This window comes from Procambarus clarkii, chromosome 91, assembly GCF_040958095.1.
Source record: "Procambarus clarkii isolate CNS0578487 chromosome 91, FALCON_Pclarkii_2.0, whole genome shotgun sequence".
Taxonomy (NCBI): Eukaryota; Metazoa; Arthropoda; class Malacostraca; order Decapoda; family Cambaridae; genus Procambarus; species Procambarus clarkii.
In genome coordinates this window covers 9,897,054-9,922,016 of record NC_091240.1, presented here as the reverse complement: position 1 = coordinate 9,922,016, position 24,963 = coordinate 9,897,054, and the positions used below count along the sequence as shown (strand labels likewise).

General features: G+C 43.0%; 1 protein-coding gene across 2 annotated transcripts in view; it reads left to right on the top strand.

The window, feature by feature from the left end:
- The window catches only part of IRSp53 (Insulin receptor substrate 53 kDa), a 176,973-nt gene that overhangs the window by 77,344 nt on the left and 74,666 nt on the right, over positions 1-24,963 (top strand). For both annotated transcript variants that reach the window (XM_069318735.1, XM_069318733.1), the window contains exon 2: positions 277-352. In XM_069318735.1, the coding sequence (XP_069174836.1) occupies positions 277-352 (76 nt within the window). The remainder of the gene's footprint in view (positions 1-276; positions 353-24,963) is intronic.

Genomic DNA, 24,963 nt, shown 5'->3' with positions numbered 1-24,963 from the left:
GGTCATTTCTCAGTTTCACTGCTTATAGCTGTTTCTGTACCTCCTCTTTGGTTAATGAGTATTATACAGTTTCTCCCCAGGTACTGTCTCATCACCATCTGGTCCGGCTCAGTATGAAGACTTCGTTGCTTTTCTTGAGTTCCTCACAGACATTTTTGTAGTTTACAGTCTGAGGTCTTGTTTGTGTTCATGTCTGTGTACTTGTGTTTGTGTTCATGTATCTGCCACCAAACCCCCACCACTGTTCTCACAACTAACCACCTTCGTTTCCCACAGAACCTGCTGGACAAGTTCAACCCGGCGGCCAGGAATCTCATCACGGCTGGTAAAGCGTACCTGAAGGCGCTCCACGGTAAGTGCGCACCCGTTTAGATTTTGTATTCGGGCATGGGATGGCTGATTGAGGGAATTACTTTCTCCAGGGCGGGAGGTTATACGGAATAAATATTTCCGCAGACTTGGAGAGGAATACCTCTGGCGATTGATTGTTGGTGTAGTGGTAGTGTATCAGGCAGGCAGGTATCAAGTGCATGTGGTGAAGGGTTTGACACTGGATGCCGTTAAGGTGCTCAACGCTGCGAGCACATTCACCCTTCTGGAAGCTGCAAAACAGGCTCTTGAGATGCTACACTTAGATACCCAGGTTCTGAACACTCACCTGACTGCTCACTGACCTTTTGTTGGGCCGTTACAGTAAGGTCACTGATTGAGATAGTGGGTCAGTGTAGGTGGGGTGTTGTCGGTTGGGAGTAGGGGGGGGGGAGTGGTGAAGGTGAGCACTTGGGTGTTGTGGTGGTAATGGTTCGTTGTGAGGAGGGATGGTTAGGATTGGTGTGGTCATGAGGGATGAATTGGTGGGGGTGTTGATGTACGGGTTGGGGGTAATAGTTTGTGGGCAACGTATTGGTGAGGATGGGCATGGTGATGAAGTTGTGGTATGATAATAATAGTGTATAACCATAGACATTAAACTGGATTGAAGGAGCAATATTCATGAGTATTTAATACGTCCGGATCATGTCCCTTTATTTTACCTTACAGTATCATTAGTATTAACTTCCTCAGTCTCTCCCCATAGCTCAATCCCTTCATTTCTGCAACTAGTCTTTAAGCGGACCTCTGTACATACTTACTTGTGTAAAGAAGGAAATGTATATGTTTATCTCTCAGAATGTTTGGTAATATGTTTATTGTTTGTGATGTGTGTCTATGTATGTATTAACACGATGTACTGAACGGGGTGAGAATAGCTTGAGCTACCTCATCCCTTTGTGTGTATTTTACCTCAATAAACTTATTTCAATTTCAATTTCTGTACATACTTAATCATCGTGTATAGTGCTTTGTGAGGTTTGGGCTCCACACGAGTGCTGCATACTCCACCACTGGCTGGACTTATTTTGTAGAGTATAAAGCATTTTCATCACATTCAGCTTACCTGGATCTTACCTAGAAAGGTTTTCGAGAGTACTTCTACTCCCCAAGGCCGGCCTAGTTTCCTGTAGGCGGTCCTGATGTTGACCAACTTAGCTTATACTGCTTTTTTTGCAGGGATATTCCTGCACGAGCCCCTAAGCCTCTGGCTGGCCCACCAAGTGTTGCTTGTTTCTGTTTTACTTGGGCGGAGTATGAGTATTTATGACTCGTATGGTCGCTTCAGTAAGATTTTGTCCCGTGTGTTTAACAAATTTTGCTCCGTTGAATCTAAGTTGAAATCTTAATTAATAGATTTGTAATTGTGTACAGTATTAGATAATGTTCCAGTGGTCTGTCGGGCATTTCTCCACAGTGCTGACATTTCTTCTCATCTTCCGGAACCTGTAAGCCTATTTCTCATGCACATGGGTATCCAAGCCTGATGCGCATATACTGCTGATAATTCAGTTGGTGTGTGAGTCCAGAGATAGATAGTGTTATGTCTATTCTAAGATCTTTTCCTCACACTGAACCTGTGTACTTACCTAAGTGTAATTACCTGAACGTAATTACAGGATGAAAACTTCGCTCGTGGTGTCCCACATCCTCTTCAAGAATTTCAACTCCTCATCCTTCTTCCAATCCCCCCCCCCCCCCGTCCCCTCAACTTCTCCAAACCCTTTGGACAAAATCGAACGATCGATTGTCCCGTCTTCCCAGTACACTTTGTCATGTCGCTCTGACACTTCTGACAGGTTTGGCCTGTACCATCTATTTGTTCACTTTCATTGGTCCAACCGTTCACAATATTTGTCACCTTTGTTTTCCTTGCTTTCGTCACCTTTGTTTTCCTTGCTTTCGTCACCTTTTTTTCCTTGCTTGAGTTTTTTCTGTTATTATAAAAACATCTTCGTGAAGTTACATGTTTAAAAACTTCCTACCATAATTTTATATGTGGTGATCATATCTATCTACTATCTTTGTATATTTAACTCTCAAGGCTGTCTTCATAGCTGTTGTTTGTTAGGTCTGGAAACCATTTGGCATCGTGTCTTTGGCCGTCAGGCTGCGAGCAGCTGCGTCCAACAGCCTGGTTGACCAGTTCAGCAACGAGGAGGCCTGGTCGAGGACAAGCCGCGGAGACGTTGAGCCTCGAAATCATCGCAAGGTAAGGTAACCATACAACTGCTGCATACTAAAATTACAGAATCACGAATGTCGTGTGTGTATTTATTATTTGTGCCTTCAGGATCGAGCTGTTAGTTCATGGACCCCGCTTTTCCACCCTTGGGTTGTGACTCCCGACCTATTTTCCTCATTCATTTTCAAAATCGCTACTAAAGTTTAACTCAGGAAAGTGTAAAGTAATGAAATTAGAAGGGAGCAGGAGGCTGAATATCATCTGGGAGGTGAAATCCTGTAAGAGTCAAATAGAGAAAAATCTCGGGATTGATAACACACGGAACCTGTCCCCAGAGGCCCACATCAAAAGGATGTCATTAGCAGCATATGCTAGATTAGCCAACATAAGAACTGCCTTTAGAAACTTGTGTAAGGAATCGTTCAGGACCTTGTATACCACTTATGTCAGACCAATCTTAGGGTATGTAGCTCCAGCCTGGAGTCCATACAAAGTTAAACACAAGACAGAAGAGTCAGAGGTATGCCACCAGACTAGACCAAGAACTGAGAGATTTGAGCTACGAGGAAAGGCTACGGGAGCCAAATCTCAAGTCCCTGAAAGACAGAAGAGTAAGGGGAGACATGATGACCACCTACAAAATTCTCAGGGGAATTGACAGGGTGGACAAAGACAAACTATTTAGAATGGGTAGAACACGAACAAGGGGACACAGGTGGAAACTTGGTACTCAAATGAGCCACAGAGACATTAGAAAGATTTTTTCAGTGGTAGAGTAGTTAACAAATGGCATACATTAGGCAATGATGTGGTGAAATCAGACTCCATACACAATTTCTAATGTAGATTTGATAGAGCCCAATAGGCTCGAGAATCTGTTCTCCCGTTGATTGACAGTTGAGAGACGGGACCAGAGAGACAAAGCTCAACCCCTACAAGCCGTAGATGCAGCCGTAGCAGTTGTCTAACTTCCAGGTACCTATTTTATTGCTAGGTGAACAGGCACATCAATTTTTTTTCCTGCCTGAGTTGGGAATCACACCCACTACCTTGGGGCTTCGACCCCCCTCCCCCCCGTGTCCACTGGGCCGCGTGTGCACGCGCGTATATTTGGTTATGTCGCTCTCCCCTTCACAAATACATTTCACCTACCAACATAAACTGAGAGGGGGGCAGGATGGAGGTCAACACAGAAGGTAGATTGTTGGTGATGTCAACGGGCCATCGACCCCCTCCCCTCTCGTCTCCTTCAGTTCCTCTCCATTGCCTCTCCTCCCTCCTTCTCCCCCCCCCCCCCCCTGCTCTCCCTCTCAAGCATAGGCAACCCGTCCTCTCAAATAACAGGTCGCGTTTTGTACGTTATGGTAAACCAACGTTTCAAATGAAACTTTCTATGAAAAGTAACGGCTCACAAATATTCACGTTTTCTATGCCTCGGAGTGATAGGTGAAGTGGGTTGCTTGGGTTCGTATGTTTCTGGCTAGGTTAGGAAGTGGGATTTTATACGTAGTGGTAAATCAAGAGAAGAACCTGCATGCTCACACCCACCAGCGATACGGATTAACAGCGAGCCAAATGTTGTGTGTACATAGGTAAACAAATTAAAAATTAAAAATAAACCTAGTAAAAATATACATAATGCATCACGTGTTAATTTTTTCGTGATTTACACACAATACAGTAAATGTAAAAAATAATAAATTAAAATATATTAAATATTGCATGTAAAGTAATGTAATAAATAAATAAATAAATAAATGACAATTTAAAAAATACGCAAGAAATAGCTATATTTTAAAATGTTCATAAAAATTAGTCAATAACGTCATAACTATATTGAACAATTAAGAGTGAACGTGTGTGGCAGTTTCCAGACCGGGAGTGAACTCTGAAACACTCAAATGGACGCTACAAAGTGATAATTGCAGTGAGCAAGTCATTAATTGCTCACTGGTCGTCTACCACCGGAATCACCAATGAGTTGTGCTGGGTTAAAATACATTTAACAAATACAATTCGGGAGGGGCGAAATTCTCCACAATGACTGGCCATTGGTTGCGTGTCAGGCTTCACGAACGACATTTGGCTGTGTCAGGCTACACGAACGCTGTTTCATATAAGAATATCAGGCTACGCGAACGCTCTTTCTTGTAAGAACATCAGGCTACAGGAACGCCGTTTGTTGTAAGAATATCAGGCTACGCGAACGCTCTTTCTTGTAAGAACATCAGGCTACAGGAACGCCGTTTGTTGTAAGAATATCAGGCTACAGGAACGCCGTTTCTTGTAAGATTATCAGGCTACAGGAACGCCGTTTCTTGTAAGAATATCAGGCTACAGGAACGCCGTTTCTTGTAAGAATATCAGACTACAGGAACGCTGTTTCTTGTAAGAATATCAGGTTACAAGAACGCCGTTTCTTGTAAGAATATCAGGCTACAGGAACGCTATTGGCTGTATACGTTTCAGGTTTCGCGAGCGTATTTTTTTTATCTTTATTTAATAATATACAATATAAATCATATATACATCAATTTTACAAGGAAATACTATTTTTCATATAGCTTTTTTATCTTTAATAAAATACAATATAATATATACATAAATTTTACAAGGCAATACTACATTACATATACAGTAGTATAATTCTCAATAAACAAGTGTCTCATATTATCACAGAACATGATCTTTAAACCCCTAAATGTTATACTTTTGTTCTTTAAATGATTTACAATTTTAGAGATTATATTTACATTAATTTACAGAGGAAATTATTACATTTATATATATTTTATATAATTCTCAGTAAACAAATTTTCCATATCATCACCGAGCACATGAGCCGTAAACCCCAAATGTTATGCCTGATCCTGTCTCGCAAGAACTTCAATATTTTGTCTACTGAGTAACCTTCTTGCCTGCCTATCTACACACAGTAACCCTCCTGCCTGCATATCCACACACAGTAACCCTCCTACCTGCCTATCCACACACAGTAACCGTCCTGCCTACCTATCCACACACTAACCCTCCTGCCTGCTTATCCACACACAGTAACCCTCCTGCCTGCCTATCCACACACAGTAACCCTCTTGCCTGCCTATCCACACACAGTAACCCTCCTGCCTGCCTATCCACACACAGTAACCCTCCTGCCCGCCTATCCACACACAGTAACCCTCCTGCCTGCCTATCCACACACATAAAATGTAATCAGAAAGTAGCATAATTATTTTATTCTTAATTTTCTTGTATTTTATGTCAACATGAAACCTCATTAACTCCACTCTAATACTTGGTCCACATAAAGCTTTAAGAACGTGTAATCCAATTTACAAGAACAACTTTCTGCTTACAGAAATAAAATATATACATATTATTCTCAATTTCAGTACATTGGTTACACCTATTGTTGTCCTTAATTCCCAACATAAACAACCTATCATTAGTAGGGAGGGTCTCGTGAATATAGCTATACAATAGCTCACGTTGTTTTGGGACAATTAATTCAACATGAAGGTTTGCCCATATTACTTACCAGCTAAAGAGTGGATATGCCTCCTCTACTCTAGGAACTATATTTGGAAGCAGAATATCATACTCTTGTTTACTGTTCATCATTAAAAAACCTTCAATATTACAAAATCCACTTGAGAACATCAATTGCACATGAATAAAAGTGAGGTGAAACAAAGGTAAGGTCAGTATACTCTGTCATATGTATCAAGTAGCATTGATTGTAATCATGATATATATGTGCTTCAGCCTACAGTTTAGACCTATTGTCTTATGTATGACCCTCTGTCCTGCGTGACAGTGAATACCAGCATTATCCTCACTTTAATAAGACTATCAAAATCCTCAGATTAGGCAAAATTGTAATTAATTTTGTCAATAAAGATGTTAATAATAATAAATCAAGTAGCTAACACGTAATTTACAAAAATAATGTCCTAGCCCGAGCGTATTGGCTGTAAGATTATAAGGCTTCTCGAACGCCATTAGTTGTAAGACTTTACAAACGCCGTTGGTTGTAATGCTTCAGGAATGCCATTTGCTGTAAGGCTTCTCGGAACGCAATTGGCTGTAAAGCTTCTTGAACGCCATTGGCTGTAAGGCTTCTTGAACGCCATTCGCTGTAAGGCTTCTTGAACGCCATTCGCTGTAAGGCTTCAAGAACGCCATTGGCTGTACAACTTCAAGAACAGCGTTGGTTGCAATGCTTCACAATTACAATTGGCTGTAAGGTTAACGAACGCCATTGGTTGTAAGAGTGGCTGGCTTTACGAATAACAAGTGAGACTAGAATCATGAGTGACAGAAGCAGCGTACAATTGCGTAAGTGAATCTCGTGACCTACATAACGTAATTTATGATATTGTTGATAGTAATGAAGCCTAATTAGCCAGGACTGTTGGCGCTTGCAGATGGCCTCGCATTCCCCTAACTCAGCTTAATGGACCATGTTAACTTTCCTATTCGAAACAGTCAGTAATTATTAGTTATTCCTTTTATATTTTAAGGGAGAGCGCTGGAAGGTTTGGAGCCTAGTCTCTGCTCTTGAAATGCATTATTTCTGTTCGTAAATTAGGAGCTAATTTTTCCATTAATTTGCAGTTTTAAAATATGAATATTTCTCCCGTATTCAGCATCCACGAATGTGGACGTTAGTGTTCAACGATATTTCACTCTCCAGAGTTTCGAGTCATTTGAGAAAGTATCAGAATTGGGTTCGATTCTCTTGATTGAAACGCTCTCTGTCATCCAAAATATTATTTTTCTTGAAAGAGTAATAGATGCTCTTTGAGCTCTTTGAGCTCTTTAAATCTTAGATCTTTGGACAAGACTGCTCTTTGTCAGTTTTGTAGTCAGTCTTGCTCTGACCCCAGTTGTCAGTCTTGTTGTGACCCCAGTTGTCAGTCTGCTTTGACCCCAGATGTCATTCTTGCTCTGGGCTCTTTCCCATGCTTTTTAGCTTATAATATTTTTGCTTGCTTTTTTCTACGGCGGAATATATGGAATATTTCCATGGCCATATACAACAAAATAATTTACAACTTCGCTGAAAATAATTTTGTTATATGTGGCCCATTTATAAATTGGGTTTATAACGGCTTGGAAGTCTGCTAAATCGGCTGACTGTTGGACTGCTGACAAGAGTGGTGATAGAGTCAGCTGACTTAAGACTGCACGTCAATGTGGTAGTACTGAGTCAGCCGATTGTGGGAAGGCACTTAAGGATTGTAGTAGTTAGCTGACGTAATACTCCACCTAAGGATGGTAGTACTGGGTCACCTAACTATAGCACTCTACGTAAGGATGGTAGTACTGGTTCACCTAACTTTTGGACTCCACAACTTTCCAATTTGCTATAAATGACGTTTTTAACGGTTTGCTCCACTATGCATTGCCAAATTATTGTTTTACTTCTATCGTGTTTAAATCGAAATTTGTGCAATTTGAAACTGTGTTACCAGTTCTACCTTGACTTTTATCGTTTCAACACCCCGTTTATATCCCCCTGATTCATTGTGTGGTTCACCTTGCCCGCCGTCTCAACCCAGGGGGGTTCTTGCCCCCCTCCTTAACGACTGAGGCTTTGATGCTGTAATGGACCAGCGAGGCTACAGGAGTGATTTGAGGCCAAGTGCGTCGGGTTACCTTGTGTGTGCTCTGTGGTGACCTGGTGTGCTCTCTAATAACCTGTGTAACTCTCTAATTATGGTATATCAACTCGTCTTTCATTATACCGCCTGGGTCCACTGAGACTGGCCTGGTTGAGCGATGGTCTCGCTTCTTGCGGGATCGGCGTTCGATCCCCCGAGGATCCATGACGCTAGCCACCGTTCGTTCACTTCGTTATCATATCCCAGCTCCTTGTCCTCGTATATTCCTTACAAGTGTTATATTGTGACGCTGACTTAGCGCTCTCTCCTGGGTAATTACTTGACCTTCATCGCCGTCGCAATAGGATATAGCTAATTTATGTATAATTACGTAAATAGGTAATTAGTTGGCGACAGAGATGATAGATCGACAGCTTTTCCTACACACCAGAGGGAGATGGGGAAGAGGAAGAAGGGAGGGGACCGTAGAGATGGGAAGTGAATGGAAAGGACAGGACAAATGGTAAAATTAAAAAAGAAAAAGGATCAATGGAAAGGAGTATTAGGAGGTAAGAAAGGGAAATAATAGAGACGGTAGAGGAAAAAGGTAAGAGTAATTATTATATGGGAGATACTGCTGCGGGAAGGAGTGAAGGGGGAAATGAGTAAATGGAAATGATAAAGGAGAGAGTTATAAGCGATAAGAAGCAATAAGTGAATGAGATATGCCCCTGGGGGAGCCCCGTCACGTGACGGACACCCCCCTGTGGTGGCGCTGGGGATGGCAGGCTGGGAGGGGTTGGCTGGGGAGGGGTTGGCTGGGGAGGGGATAGCTGGGGAGGGGTTGGCTGGGGAGGGGTGGGGTGGGTAGGGGAGGGCGCTGGGCAGCCCATTTACTGAATTGGATGCGTCGCCTTCCCAGCAGGTGAGTCCAGCCTCTATTCGCACCTCACCCGTCATCCAGTCTATTCATCCATTCACTTCTCGGTCAGTCAGTCAGTCAGTCCATCCAGTCCTGTATACACTCACTCATCCATCCATCCCTCCCTGCGTATATACACTCATGTGTATACTGTATTGTGCGTCAGGCCTCTCTATTAATCCCTTCATACAGAAATACTTAACATTGGTATTGGGGCATATCATTCTCTGTCTGTCTGTGTCTCTCTCGCTCTTTCTTTCTCTATCTCTCTCTCTCCCTATCTCTCTCTCTCCCTATCTCTCTCTCTCCCTATCTCTCTCTCCCTATCTCTCTCTCCCTATCTCTCTCTCTCCCTCTCCCTCTCCCTCTCCCTCTCTCTCTCTCTCTCTCTCTCTCTCTCTCTCTCTCTCTCTCTCTCTCTCTCTCTCTCTCTCTCTCTCTCTCTCTCTCTCTCTCTCTCTCTCTCTCTCTCTCTCTCTCTCTCTCTCTCTCTCTCTCTCTCTCTCCCTCTCTCTCCCTCCCTGGAGCTGCACACTGCTGTTATCTCCAGCATGCACGGTATTTGGTGCAGTGTTGGGGTGAGACAGTTTCAATATGAACACTTTTGTCTGGTAACATACGGTGTAGGCCGGCCCACGCTGGGACCAGGGCCACACCAGGCCACGCTGGGACCAGGGTCATACCGGCCCACGCTGGGACCAGGGCCATACCAGGCCACACTGGGACCAGGGCCATACCAGCCCACGCTGGGACCGGGACCATACCAGGCCACGCTGGGACCAGGGCCATACCGGGCCACAACGGGACCAGGGCCATACCAGGCCACACTGGGACCAGGGCCATACCAGGCCACACTGGGACCAGGGCCATACCAGGCCACGCTGGGACCGGGATCATACCAGGCCACGCTGGGACCGGGCCCATACCAGGCCACGCTGGGACCAGGGCCATACCAGGCCATACAGGGCCACATCGGCCTATGTAATAACCAGAGTCACGCGTATGCCGCCAGTGGTAAGCGGCCCATACCATACTCGTTCCTTACGAAATGGCCCCAATACTGCAGTTCTTGTCGCAACTTATTATATGTCCAGACATAACTCACCATCCATCACCTGCCACCCATCACCGCCCACCTATAACCATCCGCCACCCATCACCGCCCACCTATAACCACCCGCCACCCATCACCGCCCACAATTCAGTAACTGCCACTAACCAGCCACCATACACCGACCATTCACCACCATCCATCAGTGAGTGTGATGGTAGAGTTCAAGCTCAACAAGTGTAAGGTGACGAAGATGGGAAAGAGAAATAGCAGGTCAGAAGGTCTCTACGCCATAACAGAAAAGCAACTACAGGATTGGGAAAAGGGAAATTGATTTGAAATTGAAATTGAAATATTTCACTCATAAATATGTGTTGATTTGGGAGTGTATATACTTTGAGCACTAACATCAGAGGCACATAAGCAGAATATCACCGGAAACGTATTTAAGACTGCCAGATATTAGAACATTATTTAAAAGCCTAAATAAGGTCTCCTTCAAGACCTTATATATATAGCCGTTGCAACCCGTTCTCGCAAATTCGTAAAGTCAATATTGACTTATTAACTACGTGCATAGGCGATATACTAAACATAATAGATACCCCTAAAAAGATTCATAGAAAACACCGACCTTACCTAACCTTGTTAGTATCTTAAGATAAGCATCTTATTGCTTCGTAATTACAATTATTACTTAACCTATACCTATTATAGGTTAGGTAATTATTGTAATTACGAAGCAATAAGATGCTTATCTTAAGATACTAACAAGGTTAGGTAAGGTCGGTGTTTTCTATGAATCTTTTTAAGGGTATCTATTATGTTAAGTATGTCACCTATGCACATATTTAATAAGTCAATATTGACTTATTAAATTTGCGAGAACGGGTTGAGCCATTGTGATGTCAATTCTAGAATACGTACAGAGAATTACAGCCCCCTCTCCTGTGCCAGGCAAGTCCACTACGGGCTCACCATAGCCCGTGCTACTTGGAACGTTTTGGTTCTTAGTGGCTGAATCTAAAACAACAATAGAATACTCAGCACCAGCCTGGAATCCGCTCTTCGTGAAACACAAAACTAAACTTGAAAAAATGCAGAGGATTACAACGAGATCCCTGGCTGACTATGAACACATGTTATGGGAATTCCTTCTCACAATCCTACAGAGAAGGAGCCGAGGGGACATAATCACTGCATATAAGATACTGAAGGGAATTGATAAGAGGGATAAGAACAGAATCTTTAAAGTGAGAGAAAATTGAACAGGAGAGCATAGGAGGAAGCTGGAACAGCAGCAAATTAGTTGCTCAAATGTAAGGAAATACTCACACCCTGCACGGTTGGTCCACAAGCGAAATGACCTAGAAGAACTACTGGATTCCACAACTGTATGGCCAGATAAATGACAAAGAAATTCAAACGTCAGTAAAGTCAAAATAACATGTTCCGGGGGTACAACGAGGCTAGTGGGTGAGGTATTAAGAGTTGTAGTTACTGTAGGTAAGACTGAGAGCCGCCCACCGCCGCCCACCCCACGCCGGTATGACAGACTGAGAGCCGCCCACCACACGCTGGTATGACAGACTGAGAGCCGCCCACCACACGCCGGTATGACAGACAGTGCTGACTCTCTGCACCTATTTTCATTTTCAAATTACGACTTTTTATACCGAAAATATGCCAATTACTGAAAACGGCGAAGGGTCATATTTTGCCCAAACCCCCCTGCAGTTTTCAAAATATCTGAAATGTTGGAAATTTGACTCCTCAGCGTGATTTTTGAGCCGAATTCTGACAGTCACAGACTGAGAGCCGCCCACCGCCCCCCCACCACACGCCGGTATGACAGACTGAGAGCCGCCCACCACACGCCGGTATGACAGACTGAGAGCCGCCCACCGCCGCCTACCACACGCCGGTATGACAGACTGAGAGCCGCCCACCACACGCCGGTATGACAGACTGAGAGCCGCCCACCGCCGCCTACCACACGCCGGTATGACAGACTGAGAGCCGCCCACCGCCGCCCACCACACGCCGGTATGACAGACTGAGAGCCGCCCACCACACGCCGGTATGACAGACTGAGAGCCGCCCACCACACGCCGGTATGACAGACTGAGAGCCGCCCTGCAGCTCTTGACTGATCTCGTCGCCAGTTCCTCACTCGTAATAAAAATGTCTTTGATTTTTTGTCATGTCCTTCGGCTGTTTGTCCTCAGTGGATTTTTGTTGTTGTTTTACATTGGTTTCCACTGTTATGCTGGATTTGTTTACAACGGCGTGACTTTTATTCCTCTCGTGCGCTCGCTTTATGGGGTCGTGTTCTCACCTGTTGGTGCTTGTGAGTGTGTGTGTGTGTGTGTGTGTGTGTGTGTGTGTGTGTGTGTGTGTGTGTGTGTGTGTGTGTGTGTGTGTGTGTGTGTGTGTGTGTGTGTGTGTGTTAGAGAAATATATGTTGTAGATATAAGAGGAAAAATAGATTTATTAGAAAGACGGGGTCCAAGAGCTAATTGCTCGATTCTGCCGATACAACTAGTAAATACACACAGGAATTTACAGGAATTTCAAGGCATTATATGACAAAGAGTACTGGGATGACGGGACACCACGAGCGTAGCTCTCATCCTGTAACTACACTTAGGTAATTACACACACACACAAACAATAACAACACCAACACACACACAAACAAGCAACCACAAAATAATACACAAACAAGCAACAACCACAACAAAACACACACACAAACAACAACAACAACACACATACTGCAAGGCACTCTACGAAATTGAATGTTGCAAAATCATGTCCAGGTTAATAGTTCGTAAATACTTTGTGATCGTGCATTTATTGCGGGTTTAAATCTAAACTAAAATTGGACGAAGAAGAACTTTTATTTTTTGTTAGAATAGCGCGCGTGTGTAGGGCTGTTTTAACGGCAATGCTGGCCCGGGGCGAAACTGTGCACAGGGGGTGTTGATCAGATGATGGGCACACTCATCACATGATGGGCACACTCATCACATGATGGGCACCCATACCCAGATCATGGGAACTGAGTATTTACTATTTGTGCCTGTAGGATCGAGTTGTTATCTCTTGGACCCAACCTTTCTAACCATTGGTAATGGCTTTATATCTATTTTTTTCGCTATCAAATCCATTGCATACATTTCTTTCTCACACACACACACACACACACACACACACACACACACACACACACACACACACACACACACACACAAAGATTGTGTATTTCTGGAATGCCAAACTTCTCGTTACAAGTCTGTGAACCTTTTCTAGTTATGTGCTCGTACAAGATGAGGGCTCCAGATGGTGCGGCACATTCTAAAACTGGTTTCACGTAGGTGGTGTACAGTGGTTTAGAGTCCTGAATGATGGATCTGACTTTTGCCATTGTAGAGTATGCTGCTAATGTTATCCTGTTTGTCCCTCCAGAGTTAGGCTTGGTGTTATATCCACTCCCAGGTCTAATACCATTCCTCGGACCTGCAACTTGTCTAAGTCATCTTGTAGTATCTTACAATCTGCATCTGGCCAGACTCTTCTCATTAACGTGGCATCCTCCACAAATATTGACATATAACATTCCACTCCTTTGGTTAGATAATTAATTACGTGAGAAACAGTACGTGTCCCAACACCAATCCTTGAGGTATTCCGCTTGTTACTCTCGCCAGTCAGACTTCTGGCGCCTCACTTTGACTCTCTGACTCCTGTCTGTTAGGTAATCTCTGTTTTTCCACTTCCTCCTACCTGCCTCTCAAGTTTATGTGGTAGTCTCTGTGTCAAAGGCGATTTGGCATTCCAGAAATGCATAATCTTTATGCGTGTGTATGTGTGTGTGTGCCCAACCACTTGGGCTGGACGTTAGAGCGACGATCTTGCTTCCTGCTGGTCGGCGTTCAATCCCCGAACATCCAAGTGGTTGGGTATCATTCCTTCCTCTCGCCTCATCCCAAATCCTTATCCTGACTCCTTTCCAGTGCTATATAGTCGTAATGGCTTGGCGCTTTTTCCTGATAGTTCCCTTCCCTTTTTTTTTTTTTTTTTTTTGTGTGTGTGTGTGTGTGTGTGTGTGTGTGTGTGTGTGTGTGTGTGTGTGTGTGTGTGTGTGTGTGTGTAAAAATTGTGGTGGAAATTTTAGACCACTTCTGCACGCCTTATGACTTGCTAATTTTGTTATTCTCCTCTTGCCCCCCCCCCCTCTCTCTCTCTCTCTCTCTCTCTCTCTCTCTCTCTCTCTCTCTCTCTCTCTCTCTCTCTCTCTCTCTCTCTCTCTCTCTCTCTCTCTCTCTCTCTCTCTCTCTCTCTCTCTCTCTCTCTCTCTCTCTCTCTCTCTCTCTCTCTCTCTGTCTCTCTCTCTCTCTCTCTCTCTCTCTCTCTCTCTCTCTCTCTCTCTCTCTCTCTCTCTCTCCACATTGTCTTCCATCCCTTGACGTCATCCACGTGTTCAATTTGCCTGTACACGCTATTTGAGTTGACAATGTTCAGTACAAGTTGGCTTGGCTTTACCCTGCCGGTGGGTCCCCCCCGCCCCCTCTCCCTTACATTGTAAAGCCCCCCCCCCCTCTTCCCAACCCTGTAGTGTCCGTGTTTCAAATAAAAACACATTCATAAATATATTCCCCGGGCGGGGTAACAAAATTCTATGACGCTTCTTGGGTTATTCTTGTTGAAATGTTTAATGTTCTCATCTAGAACCCCACTTAAGCCAGCGGCAGGAGGAGGAAGAGGCGGAGGAGAAGAGTAGGAAGAGGAAGAGGAGGAGGAGGAAGAAGAGTTGGTGGTGGAAGAGGAGAGGAAAGAAAAGGAGGAGGAAGAGAAGAGTAGGAGGAGGAGGTAGAAGAGAAGAGTAAGAGGAAAAAAAAAGGGCGATATGGATTGATTGAACAAGGGGAAGAATGATAGATAAGAGGTGGGGGAATTAAAAGATGGAGGGACAGAAAGAAGGAAAAGAGGTGATCATCGGTGCCTTTGAGGAAGAGGATGAGGCTGTGAGCCGCGAAATTCTCGATATAAATAACTCAAACATGGCAGAGCGAATGAAGTAATGGTGCTCGGCCACTTATCATGGCAGTCGTGGATGACGTTCAGGGCTGAAGTACACTTTCTGCTTGGCCAGTGTCGTGGAGTGGACCTAATAACCCTCCCAGAGGCTGATAGGCCTTAAGCCAAACCAAACCAACCAAGTGAAAAGGCACATAACTGGAACGGTAAATTTGTAGATACCGACGACGAATTTTAAAGATTAATAAAATGAAATAAAAACAGTAGAGGAAATAAAATAATAGAGTGGTTATCAGGAGACTGTGGACCAGGCGGTGGGCAACACCGCAGAACGTGGACTAGGCTACGCTGTCTGTAAATTTCTTTAGCATAGTATTTACATATTTCGGGATTTTTGATGGTTCTGATATTAAGGGTCTTTATCAGTCACTGATTGTTCTATCTCTGTTTCTATGCTTCTCGAAGCTCGTGATGAGGCTTATTGTGGTACATCTTGTTTCTCTGTCTTAGTTGATTTAATTGTGCTTGCATGATTGTTTACATTTAGTTATATTTAGTTGTATTTTTGCGTATAAGTGTGTATAATGATTGTTTACATGTACAGATTGTTGTGTTTTTCCGTGTGTATGTGTGTGTGTGTATTTACTATTTGTGCCTGCAGCTTCGAGCTCTCAGCTCTTGGATCCCACCTTTGTGTGTATTCACCTAGTTGTGCTTGCGGGGGTTGAGCTCTGCCTCTTTCGGCCCGCCTCTCAACTGTCAATCAATTTTCCCCCTCCCCCAGGAAGGAATCCGTAATAGCTGTCTAACTCCCAGGTACCTATTTATTGCTAGGTAACAGGAGCATCATGGTGAAAGAAACTGCCCATTTGTTTCCACCATCGCCGGGGATCGATCCCCGGGCCATAGGACTACGAATGCACAGCACTGAGCACTCAGCCACAGGCCCCCCCTGTTCTTGTGCTTGTGTGCGGGGGAGAGGGGGTATTTCTGATTTTAATCAACTGCTTATAATTTGTAGCGTTAAAATTGTTTTATCAGTCCATGGAATTTTCTAACTAGCTCATCAAGCTAAATGAATTGTGGGGTTCAATCCCTGAGCCCATTATGTGCCTCTGTAACCAATGAACTAAATAAATTCAGTCCATGTTATTACTTCCATTGTCAGCCCTCAACAATATACACGATACCACAAATTCCTGTGAGTTTTGACAATAAGCGCTCACCCTGACAACCAGATTTTCAGAGGAAAGGTCAAGGTGATGGTGTCAGCTGAGTGAGTGGGAGACTGTGAGTAGGTGAGTTTAACCCAGTTCCGCTGGTCAGAGAGCATGTTGGAAACCTGGTGTAGGTGGAGGTGGCGCTCAGGTATGACCCATTCCCGTTGTGAGAGCTTTCAGCCTTGTATTCAGTTCCTTTTGTTTATTGTGTCCGCGGTTTTATCACGTTTGTTGGCATTCGGTTATAAATTGCGTCTATAAATTTATAGCTAGCCTATTTTGCGTGAGTCGATTTATGTTTTGTTTTTCTCGTTCTGTGTTATTACATTTTCTGGATTAGTTAATGCTTAGTTGCATATACATGGATGGATATACATGTAGCCTTCCCGTGCAGTATTAATCCCCCTGGGTGTCTGTGTTACTCCTCGGTGCCTATTAATCCCCTCGATGTCTGGATTACTCGAACGCTTTCCATGATATTACCTTAATTTATTATAGTATTTCACTGTCTGTCTGGCTCTCATTTTTATTCATTAATGAGATAGTTCTCAATTCTTTTCTCCATTCCACTTGTTCTAACTCTGTTATATGTATTTTTTACAGTATATATACACTTTAAGTCGATATGTCTGAATAATTCCGAAGAATATTTCTTAAGTTCTACCCCATAATTCCCAACCTTCTTAAAGACAATTACTTAATAACCTGCAGAATAATCCTCCAAGCACTTTGACAATAATTACCTCGCATTCTTTCATGATAATCGTTTTTATATTCCGTTAGAGTGAGTTTGCTTGGTATCTCGGGGTTATCCACCCTCACTCTGAGAGCAGCCTGTTCTTCAGAGTTTATAAGCGTCAGATTTGAAGTACTTTTGCCTAACTAGAAGCACACGAACCTAGGAACATTAGTTAAAGGAATCGTCAATTTTGCTACACTTTCAAATTCACTACCTGGAGAGAAAATTTATGTTGTGGTCGGCCGCGTCAGAATTTATGTGCTTTAAGTGCAAGTACAGGTTAGTGAGATACCAAAGACTGGTGGCCAGTGGGTCAGCGTGGGGGATGTGGTGTGGGCGTGGTGACAGGGCGAAAGAGTTCATTGACTTAGCTCTAACCCGCCATGGTAGGGGACCGAGGGGATACGGGGAGGGGGCGCGAAAACTGAACGAAGAGAGCTTGATTAGGGCCAACATCAATGATAGCATAGAGCAGCTTGGGAATTATGGTGTATATGGATATAAGGGGGAGGAGGGTGATCACACGGGGGGGGGGGACGACCACTTGGCGTGATGGGAAATGCTCCTCTCCCTCAAAAAAAAAAATAAATAAAAAGACATCCTACTCTACTTCCCCACCTCATTTACTTCCTCCCCCGTCACGCCCCATTTTATTCCCCCTACCCCATTAATCTCCCATTTAGGGCATACTTTACTCACCCCACTCCACTCACCCCTCACCCTTACAATTTTCATCCCCCCCCTTTCCCCTCTACCCGTGTTCAGTTTTATAGAGTTCTCTCACCCGAACCATTTTTTCCTATGGTTATGATTTTTTGCAACTTTTAGGTTCGTCTTATCTAGTGAGGGATATACTTAACACGAGAAGCAATGAGGGATGGACTTAACAAGAAAGAGAGAGAGAGAGAGAGAGAGAGAGAGAGAGAGAGAGAGAGAGAGAGAGAGAGAGAGAGAGAGAGAGAGACTGAGACTTGCAAAGTTAACGGTAATAATGAAACTGCTACTAATACTAATAATAATAATAATTAATAGTAATAATAATAATAAATAATAATAATAATAATAATTAATAATAATAATTAATAATAATAATAATAATAATAATAATAATAACAAAGGTAGTAATGATATTGCGGGTGGTATATGAGGCCTTATATTTGTCCTCGTACACCTAAAGGTTAATAGGCATTGCCGATGGAGGCTGCGAGCAGTTTATGGCGACTATCTTCTGTTAGGCTTCAGGCTCTCACTCGTACGTTGCTGCTAATCTTAGTTTGATTCCATAAATGCAACAAAATCACAAGGTGATCGAAATAGTTTTACACCCACCATGGTCCAGTCGGGTGTGTGTGTGTGTGTGCTTGTGTTCAGGATTGCTGATTCGATTCCATCGTTCAAGCTCAATATTTAAACATCAAACGAAAGTAATGTTGCTGGATAGTTTGACAGATTTATATTACGAGTTAGGCTGAACAAATCCACAAGGGCCGTGACGAAGATTCGAACCTGCGTCCGGGAGCATCCCAGACACTGCCTTAATCGACTGAGCTACGACAGGGTAAAAGGGTTGAAACCGAAGTTCTACTGAACTTACTGGATCCCGTAGCCTCTCCGAGGCACAAATCGATTAAGGCAGTGTCTGGGATGCTCCCGGACGCAGGTTCGAATCCCCGTCACGGCCCTTGTGGATTTGTTCATTTGATGCATCACGTTAGTGTGATCTCTGTGTGTTACGAGTTAGGCTGTTGCCTATGTATTTGTTGGGTGGAAGAGGAGGGAGAGGAAGGAGCCGCGATATATTCTGGAGGTATATGGTAGTTGAGGCGCTTTCTCCGGCTAGGATACCACCCGCAGGTGCGTCAGGTCGTCCAGTCAGCGGCGCCCGTGAAAGTTGTGTAAAAAAAACAATGATAACGCCACTCTCCCTTACGCCAGCGCCTCGCCTTGCCCCGGCCTGCCTACCCTGCTTTCTTTCTCACAAACAGAAAAAGCTATGTAAGACATAACTTTTTGTTTTATTTATCTTTCTCATGTATCATTAATTTAATTGTATGTCTTTCAGTATTGTTGGTACATTATTTATGTGTATGTACAGTTTGTTGTGTATTGTTTCCATTTAGTAAATATATTGCGTTTTCTGCTTTCCCATTAAGCGAATATGTTGCACTTTCGGGTTTTTATGGTATAACTGTCATATTCCTACAGTGTTCAGGAATGCTTCCTACCCCTGATCCTGGCCCCCTTCTGCTTTCTATTTTAGTGACCGTTACTGTGTTTGGGAATGTCGGTCATGGTGGACGACACTCATGTTTGAGATTTTTATATATTTTTACTCGCCTAGGTGTGTCTGAGGGGGGTTGAGTATCAGCTGTTGAGTCCCGCCTCTCAACCCTCAAACGATTAGTGTTGATGATTAGAAAACCACATACAAGTTCAAGTATGTTTATTGAGATAAGCAAGAAATACATCTCAAAGGGATAGAGTAGCTTAGGCTATTTCTACCCCCCACCACATACATGCATGTGGTTTTCTGAGGCGTCCCTACCTGTCGATACCTGGTTGATACCTGGTTGATGGGGTTCTGGGAGTTCTTCTACTCCCCAAGCCCGGCCCGAGGCCAGGCTCGACTTGTGACCTCGTGTCCTCTCTTCTAATAGATCGCCTTTTGTACATTATGGTAACCAACGTTACTGTAACGTACATACCGACGTAACGTGTGTCGAGAAGCGAAACGCGACCCCAGGAATTCTTTACTCCGGGTTTGGAAAGTGAGATCGCCCAAGCAACGAACCTTCCAAGGGTACTCAACCCACAGCTCTCCAAAATAACCTGGAATATTGAGTCTTGTTATTTAACTATCTTGTGACTCGGGTCATTTATTAGAGAATTTAGTATTTGTATTATTCGTATATAGTATTTTGTTATTTAATTAAAACTTAAGTAGATATTAAATGGGTATTGAAGTAATTAGAATTGCTAGGACACTTGGGCGAGGATGCAGGGAGATGTGGCATAGCAGCATGGCGGAGGCGTGGCGCCTCAACATGGCGGGAGAAAACACTTTCCGCTTCCCGCTTGCGGCGTGTTTTTGCGGTCATCGTCAGTTAATTGCGGCGAGGTAAGAGGGCGCATTGGTGTCACTAGCGCCGAGCTGAGCTGAGGATGGGCTTGATTTGGGCGGACGTGCGAGCTATTGTTGTGGGCGACCTCCCGTTGCTTCAGTGTACCTGTTCAAGTGGTTATGCTTGCCAGGCTTACGTCCACTCATGAGATATTAAAAAAAATAAGATACTGCGGATCAACAGGCACAGAAGTCCGGCACTTCTTGAAGAAGTGCCGGACCAAAGGGGCCGTGGTAGATATGTGGGCCTGTGGGCCGCTCCAAGCCTCTTGGACCAAGCACTTACAAGGCAACCGGGCTTGGGGAGTAGAACTCCCAGATCCCTATCAAGTAGATGGCCTGTTGGCTCAGGCCCCTCATATATATTTCCACCTAAACTCATTCATATGTCTAATTTACGCTTAAAACGCTCACGCCTGTAATGTTACCACGCACGACTACAGTCAATTTTCCCAGGCGGTGTATTTAGTATATTATTATGATTAAGTGACTGTCTTTTTTGTTATTTACTATTTTTTGTATATTAAATAATATAGAATATAAAGATATGAAAAATTGGTTTATTGAGAATTATATAAACAATATATAATGTATTTTCCCTTGTAAATTGATGTAAATATGATCTGTTATTTACTCTTTAGAACATAGAGTCCAATTCCTGGACTCATATATATGTGACTGACCTTCTCGCCACCGTCCATAGGATTGGGGTCCATAATACACTAATTAAAGTAGAAATTGCAATATTTCGAAATATATGAAATGAAAAAGTCTGTCCACTGAAAAAAAAACTATAAACTAATATAGAGTTTAGGATTCAAAGTACCGTTGTCGTAGACGCGCTTTTACACTATATAAAATATTTTTAATTATAATATACAATTTATGAATATGTTATACCATCATATATTTTTCCATCAGGTGTATACACAATCAATCATACAATATAAATTTTGCCTGTGTGTTAGGAATCCTTTATTTGTTATTGTCTGTAGACAACTTCAAGCAAGAGATTATCGGAACACGGTCCGATATATATATATATATATATATATATATATATATATATATATATATATATATATATATATATATATATATATATACGAATATCTTTTGTTCCTCCAAAATGGTAACAAAAAGTAATTTTTATGGAGTTAAGAAACTCGCTTATGTTATGGGCGAGTAAAATGAAAATTTAGTTGCCATCGGCGCGAAGATAGAAGACCTCGCTGGCCCCCTTCATGGGCGGACTTTGCGAAGCTTCACTATAAAAGGGTATTAAAATGTGACCTTCCCATCAGCGGCAAAAGTTCGAGGCTGGCGTATTCTTGGCTCGGATTTCTTCCCCCTCAGAAAGTTCGCTCCTTAACAACTTGTATTTTCCACTTTAAATTCAAAATTGTCTTATATTCTTTATTTTTTTTAGGTTCCTATTTGTTCAAGCTATTATTTTATATTTTTGTTGTTATTATTATTGAGAATATCAATTGGAGCAATTTGGGGATTCGAACCATTTCAGTTTCAACCCGCGACCTGGATACTCTTCATTCCCGTACGTGTTTTGGCCCCGAAGTAAAGTGGACGGCTGGGAGTACTCAAGTCGCAGGTTCGAATCCCCCGCATTACTCCAATTTGTTTTCTCATTGTTAAATTGCGTTACTGTCATTTCCTGGTGTAATATTATTGTTGCTATTTTATTTCTCGCAAGTTACTTTTGTGTGTTTATTCCAGACGAAATTGGTCAAAATATTATCTTAGTTGCTTATCTTAATAATATTATCGTATTATTATAGCAAGTATTATCTTTCAGTTGCTTTCTAACTTCCCATTTTTTACATATATACATACATACATACATACATTTTTTACATAAATACATACATACATACATACATGCATGCATACATACATACATACATACATACATACATACATACATACATACATACATACATACATACATACATACATACATACATACATACATACGAGACTACGAGAAAAAGTAAGGAGGGAGGGAGGAGTGGATGGAGCTAGGCATTGATCCACGTAAATTGTCAAAGTTTAACTTCTTATAATTAAATTCGTGCGTGTGTGTGTGTGTGTGTACTCACCTAGTTGTGTTTGCGGGGGTTGAGCTCTGGCTCTTTGGTCCCGCCTCTCAACCGTCAATCAACTGGTGTGTGTGTGTGTGTTGCCTAAAGCTCTGAGTTTGCCGTCCTCCGCTAGTGGGGAAGGGGGGGAGGCGAGGAGGCCCTGGTGAGCCACAACTCCCAACGTGTTGTAGTTCCCGTTAAGGGTGGCACTAACGCCGGCAGTGATGGCACTAACAGCACCGGCCGAGGGTGGTAAAGCGGCAACAGTGAAATTTTCTTTGGAGCTTGCTGGCACCCTCACCAGATTTTTTTTTTTTTTGTTCCCCAGTGCCAGTTTTATTTTTTTAAACAATATCGTGGATTTTTTTTAACCGTTTTGAGGGTTTCTATTTTTCTTGAGTGTAATTCAGAATATTACCATAAAAACCCGAAAATTCACACACATACTAAACAAGACGAAAATATTGAGGCATTACAATGGGATCAAACTCTCGTTCCTGGAGTCTCCAAGGCTCAATATTTTGCCCGGTGATACATAATGTTGTTGTGATCGCATTGTGTATATTTGGGAAGGATTTCTCTTCACCTCTCATCTTGCATTTTCACCACCATCGTCCACCTCTTCCACAAGGTTCACGAGAGGGTCGGAAGGTCCTAGAATCCAAAAAAGGTTTCATGCCTGAAGCCAAAGAAGTCGAAGCCAACATAGTCATTATTTATCAATCGTTGCTGTTGTTGTTATAGATTCAGCTACTCAGAACTAAGTTCCAAGTAGCACGGGCTATGGTGAGCCTGTAGCTTAGCTGGCACAGGAGCGGGGTAAGTAGCACGGGCTACGGTGAGCCCGTAGTGGACTTACCTGGCACAGGGGCGGTGCTGTGTATGTTTTATTAATCGTTGTTGTTGTTGTAATAGATTCAGCTACTCCGAACAAGTTCCAAGTAGCACGGGCTATGGTGAGCCCGTGTTTTTTTTTTGTTTTTTTATTAATCAATCTCATTCACCTTTATATCTCATTATTATACTCGTCTGCCCCTCTCACCTGTCTCACGCGTCTCTCCCACTCGTCTCCCTCACCTGTCTCATTCACCCGTCTTTCTCTCCTGTCTCACCTAACCCCCTCTCACTCACCCGTCTTGCTCACCCATCACATTATAGCTGGCTATTGTGGTCTCGCAAGATACCTGCTGATAAAACTTCCCTCGCGGGGGGAGAGACAGGAAATGGGCAATTTAGGTCCGAGGTGGAGCGGAAGTGGGTATTGGGGGGTGATTTCTAGAAGATGGGGGGAAGGAAATGGGCAAGTGAATATGTTTAGGGGTGAGAAGAGGAATGGGGAGGGAATGGGTGTGATAGGACTAAATAAGGAAAGGAAAGAAAAAAGGTAGGTAAGGTTAGGTTGTGGTAGGAAAGTTTTTTTTTTATTATTATTATTTTTCTACCACAGACGTGACCACACATTTACAATGCTAACCAGCATATATACATTTTCTTCTGTCCTCCATGAACAGGGTTAGAAAAGTGTTAAACATATAGTTCAAGTAGGAAAGGGTGTGGAGGATGCTGTACTTAGCTACTTTTCTTTTCTTTCTCATCTCAACTCATCTGAGAGCCATACAACTGTTCTATCTAACACATAAACAGTCATGTTATTCTTGTACGCATAGCGTTTCGGGCAAGATCTGACCTTCAAACCTCAGGATGTCACTCTATGTTGCTATGTTGTCTAAGGACTTGTACTGTCTACGGGCAGACCGAGAATGGCGGGAAAAGCCAGATAGCGGCCAGCAGCTCTCACATGAAGATCATGGAGACCGCCATCATCAGAGGTTGGGAATGGTGGAAAGAAGCTAGAGTTGGGTAATACTAGGATATGGAAGAGGAAGTTATGGAGGTGGAGGAGGCTGGTGGATGGTATTGGTGTTAGGAAAAGGTGGAACAGGGCGTGAAAAAGTTGACGCCCTTGCTAAGATTGCCGTAAATACTGTATTGAACGGAATCTTGAGTTATCAAATAGGTGCCTTAAAAGTGTCATTAGACGAGAACTCCTGGATGGATTTGAAGAAAGTAGAACAGTGCAAACTGGAACTAGCAGGTCCATTGTTCATCACAATGAAATGTGTGAAGTAAAACATGTGTATGGGGCAAGTAACAAAGTCAGTAGACTAACAGATGTTGTCACAGCTCGTATAAGACTTGGCTACAAGTATCTCTGGCAGTTCGGCTTGTATAGGGATCTAGATGAAGTAAAGTGTAAAGTGTGTGGACAAAGACAGGGACACACACTCGAACACTATATCTTGGATTGTAGTAAAATTGAGCCATTTAGAGATAAATTTAAACTCACGTTGTATGATATGGCAACCTATCTTATTACTAAGGATAAAATACCTGAAATCCTTGCATTGTATCCATATTTCGCTTCCAGTAGATAAACGACATTTGAGATTAAGAAACAAGTAGTGTATTATGAAGACTAATGCTAACAAATAGCAGCTCCTCTATGACTGTAATATCTCCATTGCTCAAACAAATTATGTATTAGCGATAAGACCTACCATTAATGTACAATTATTTAATGTAAATATATAGCTCTTGAAACAGA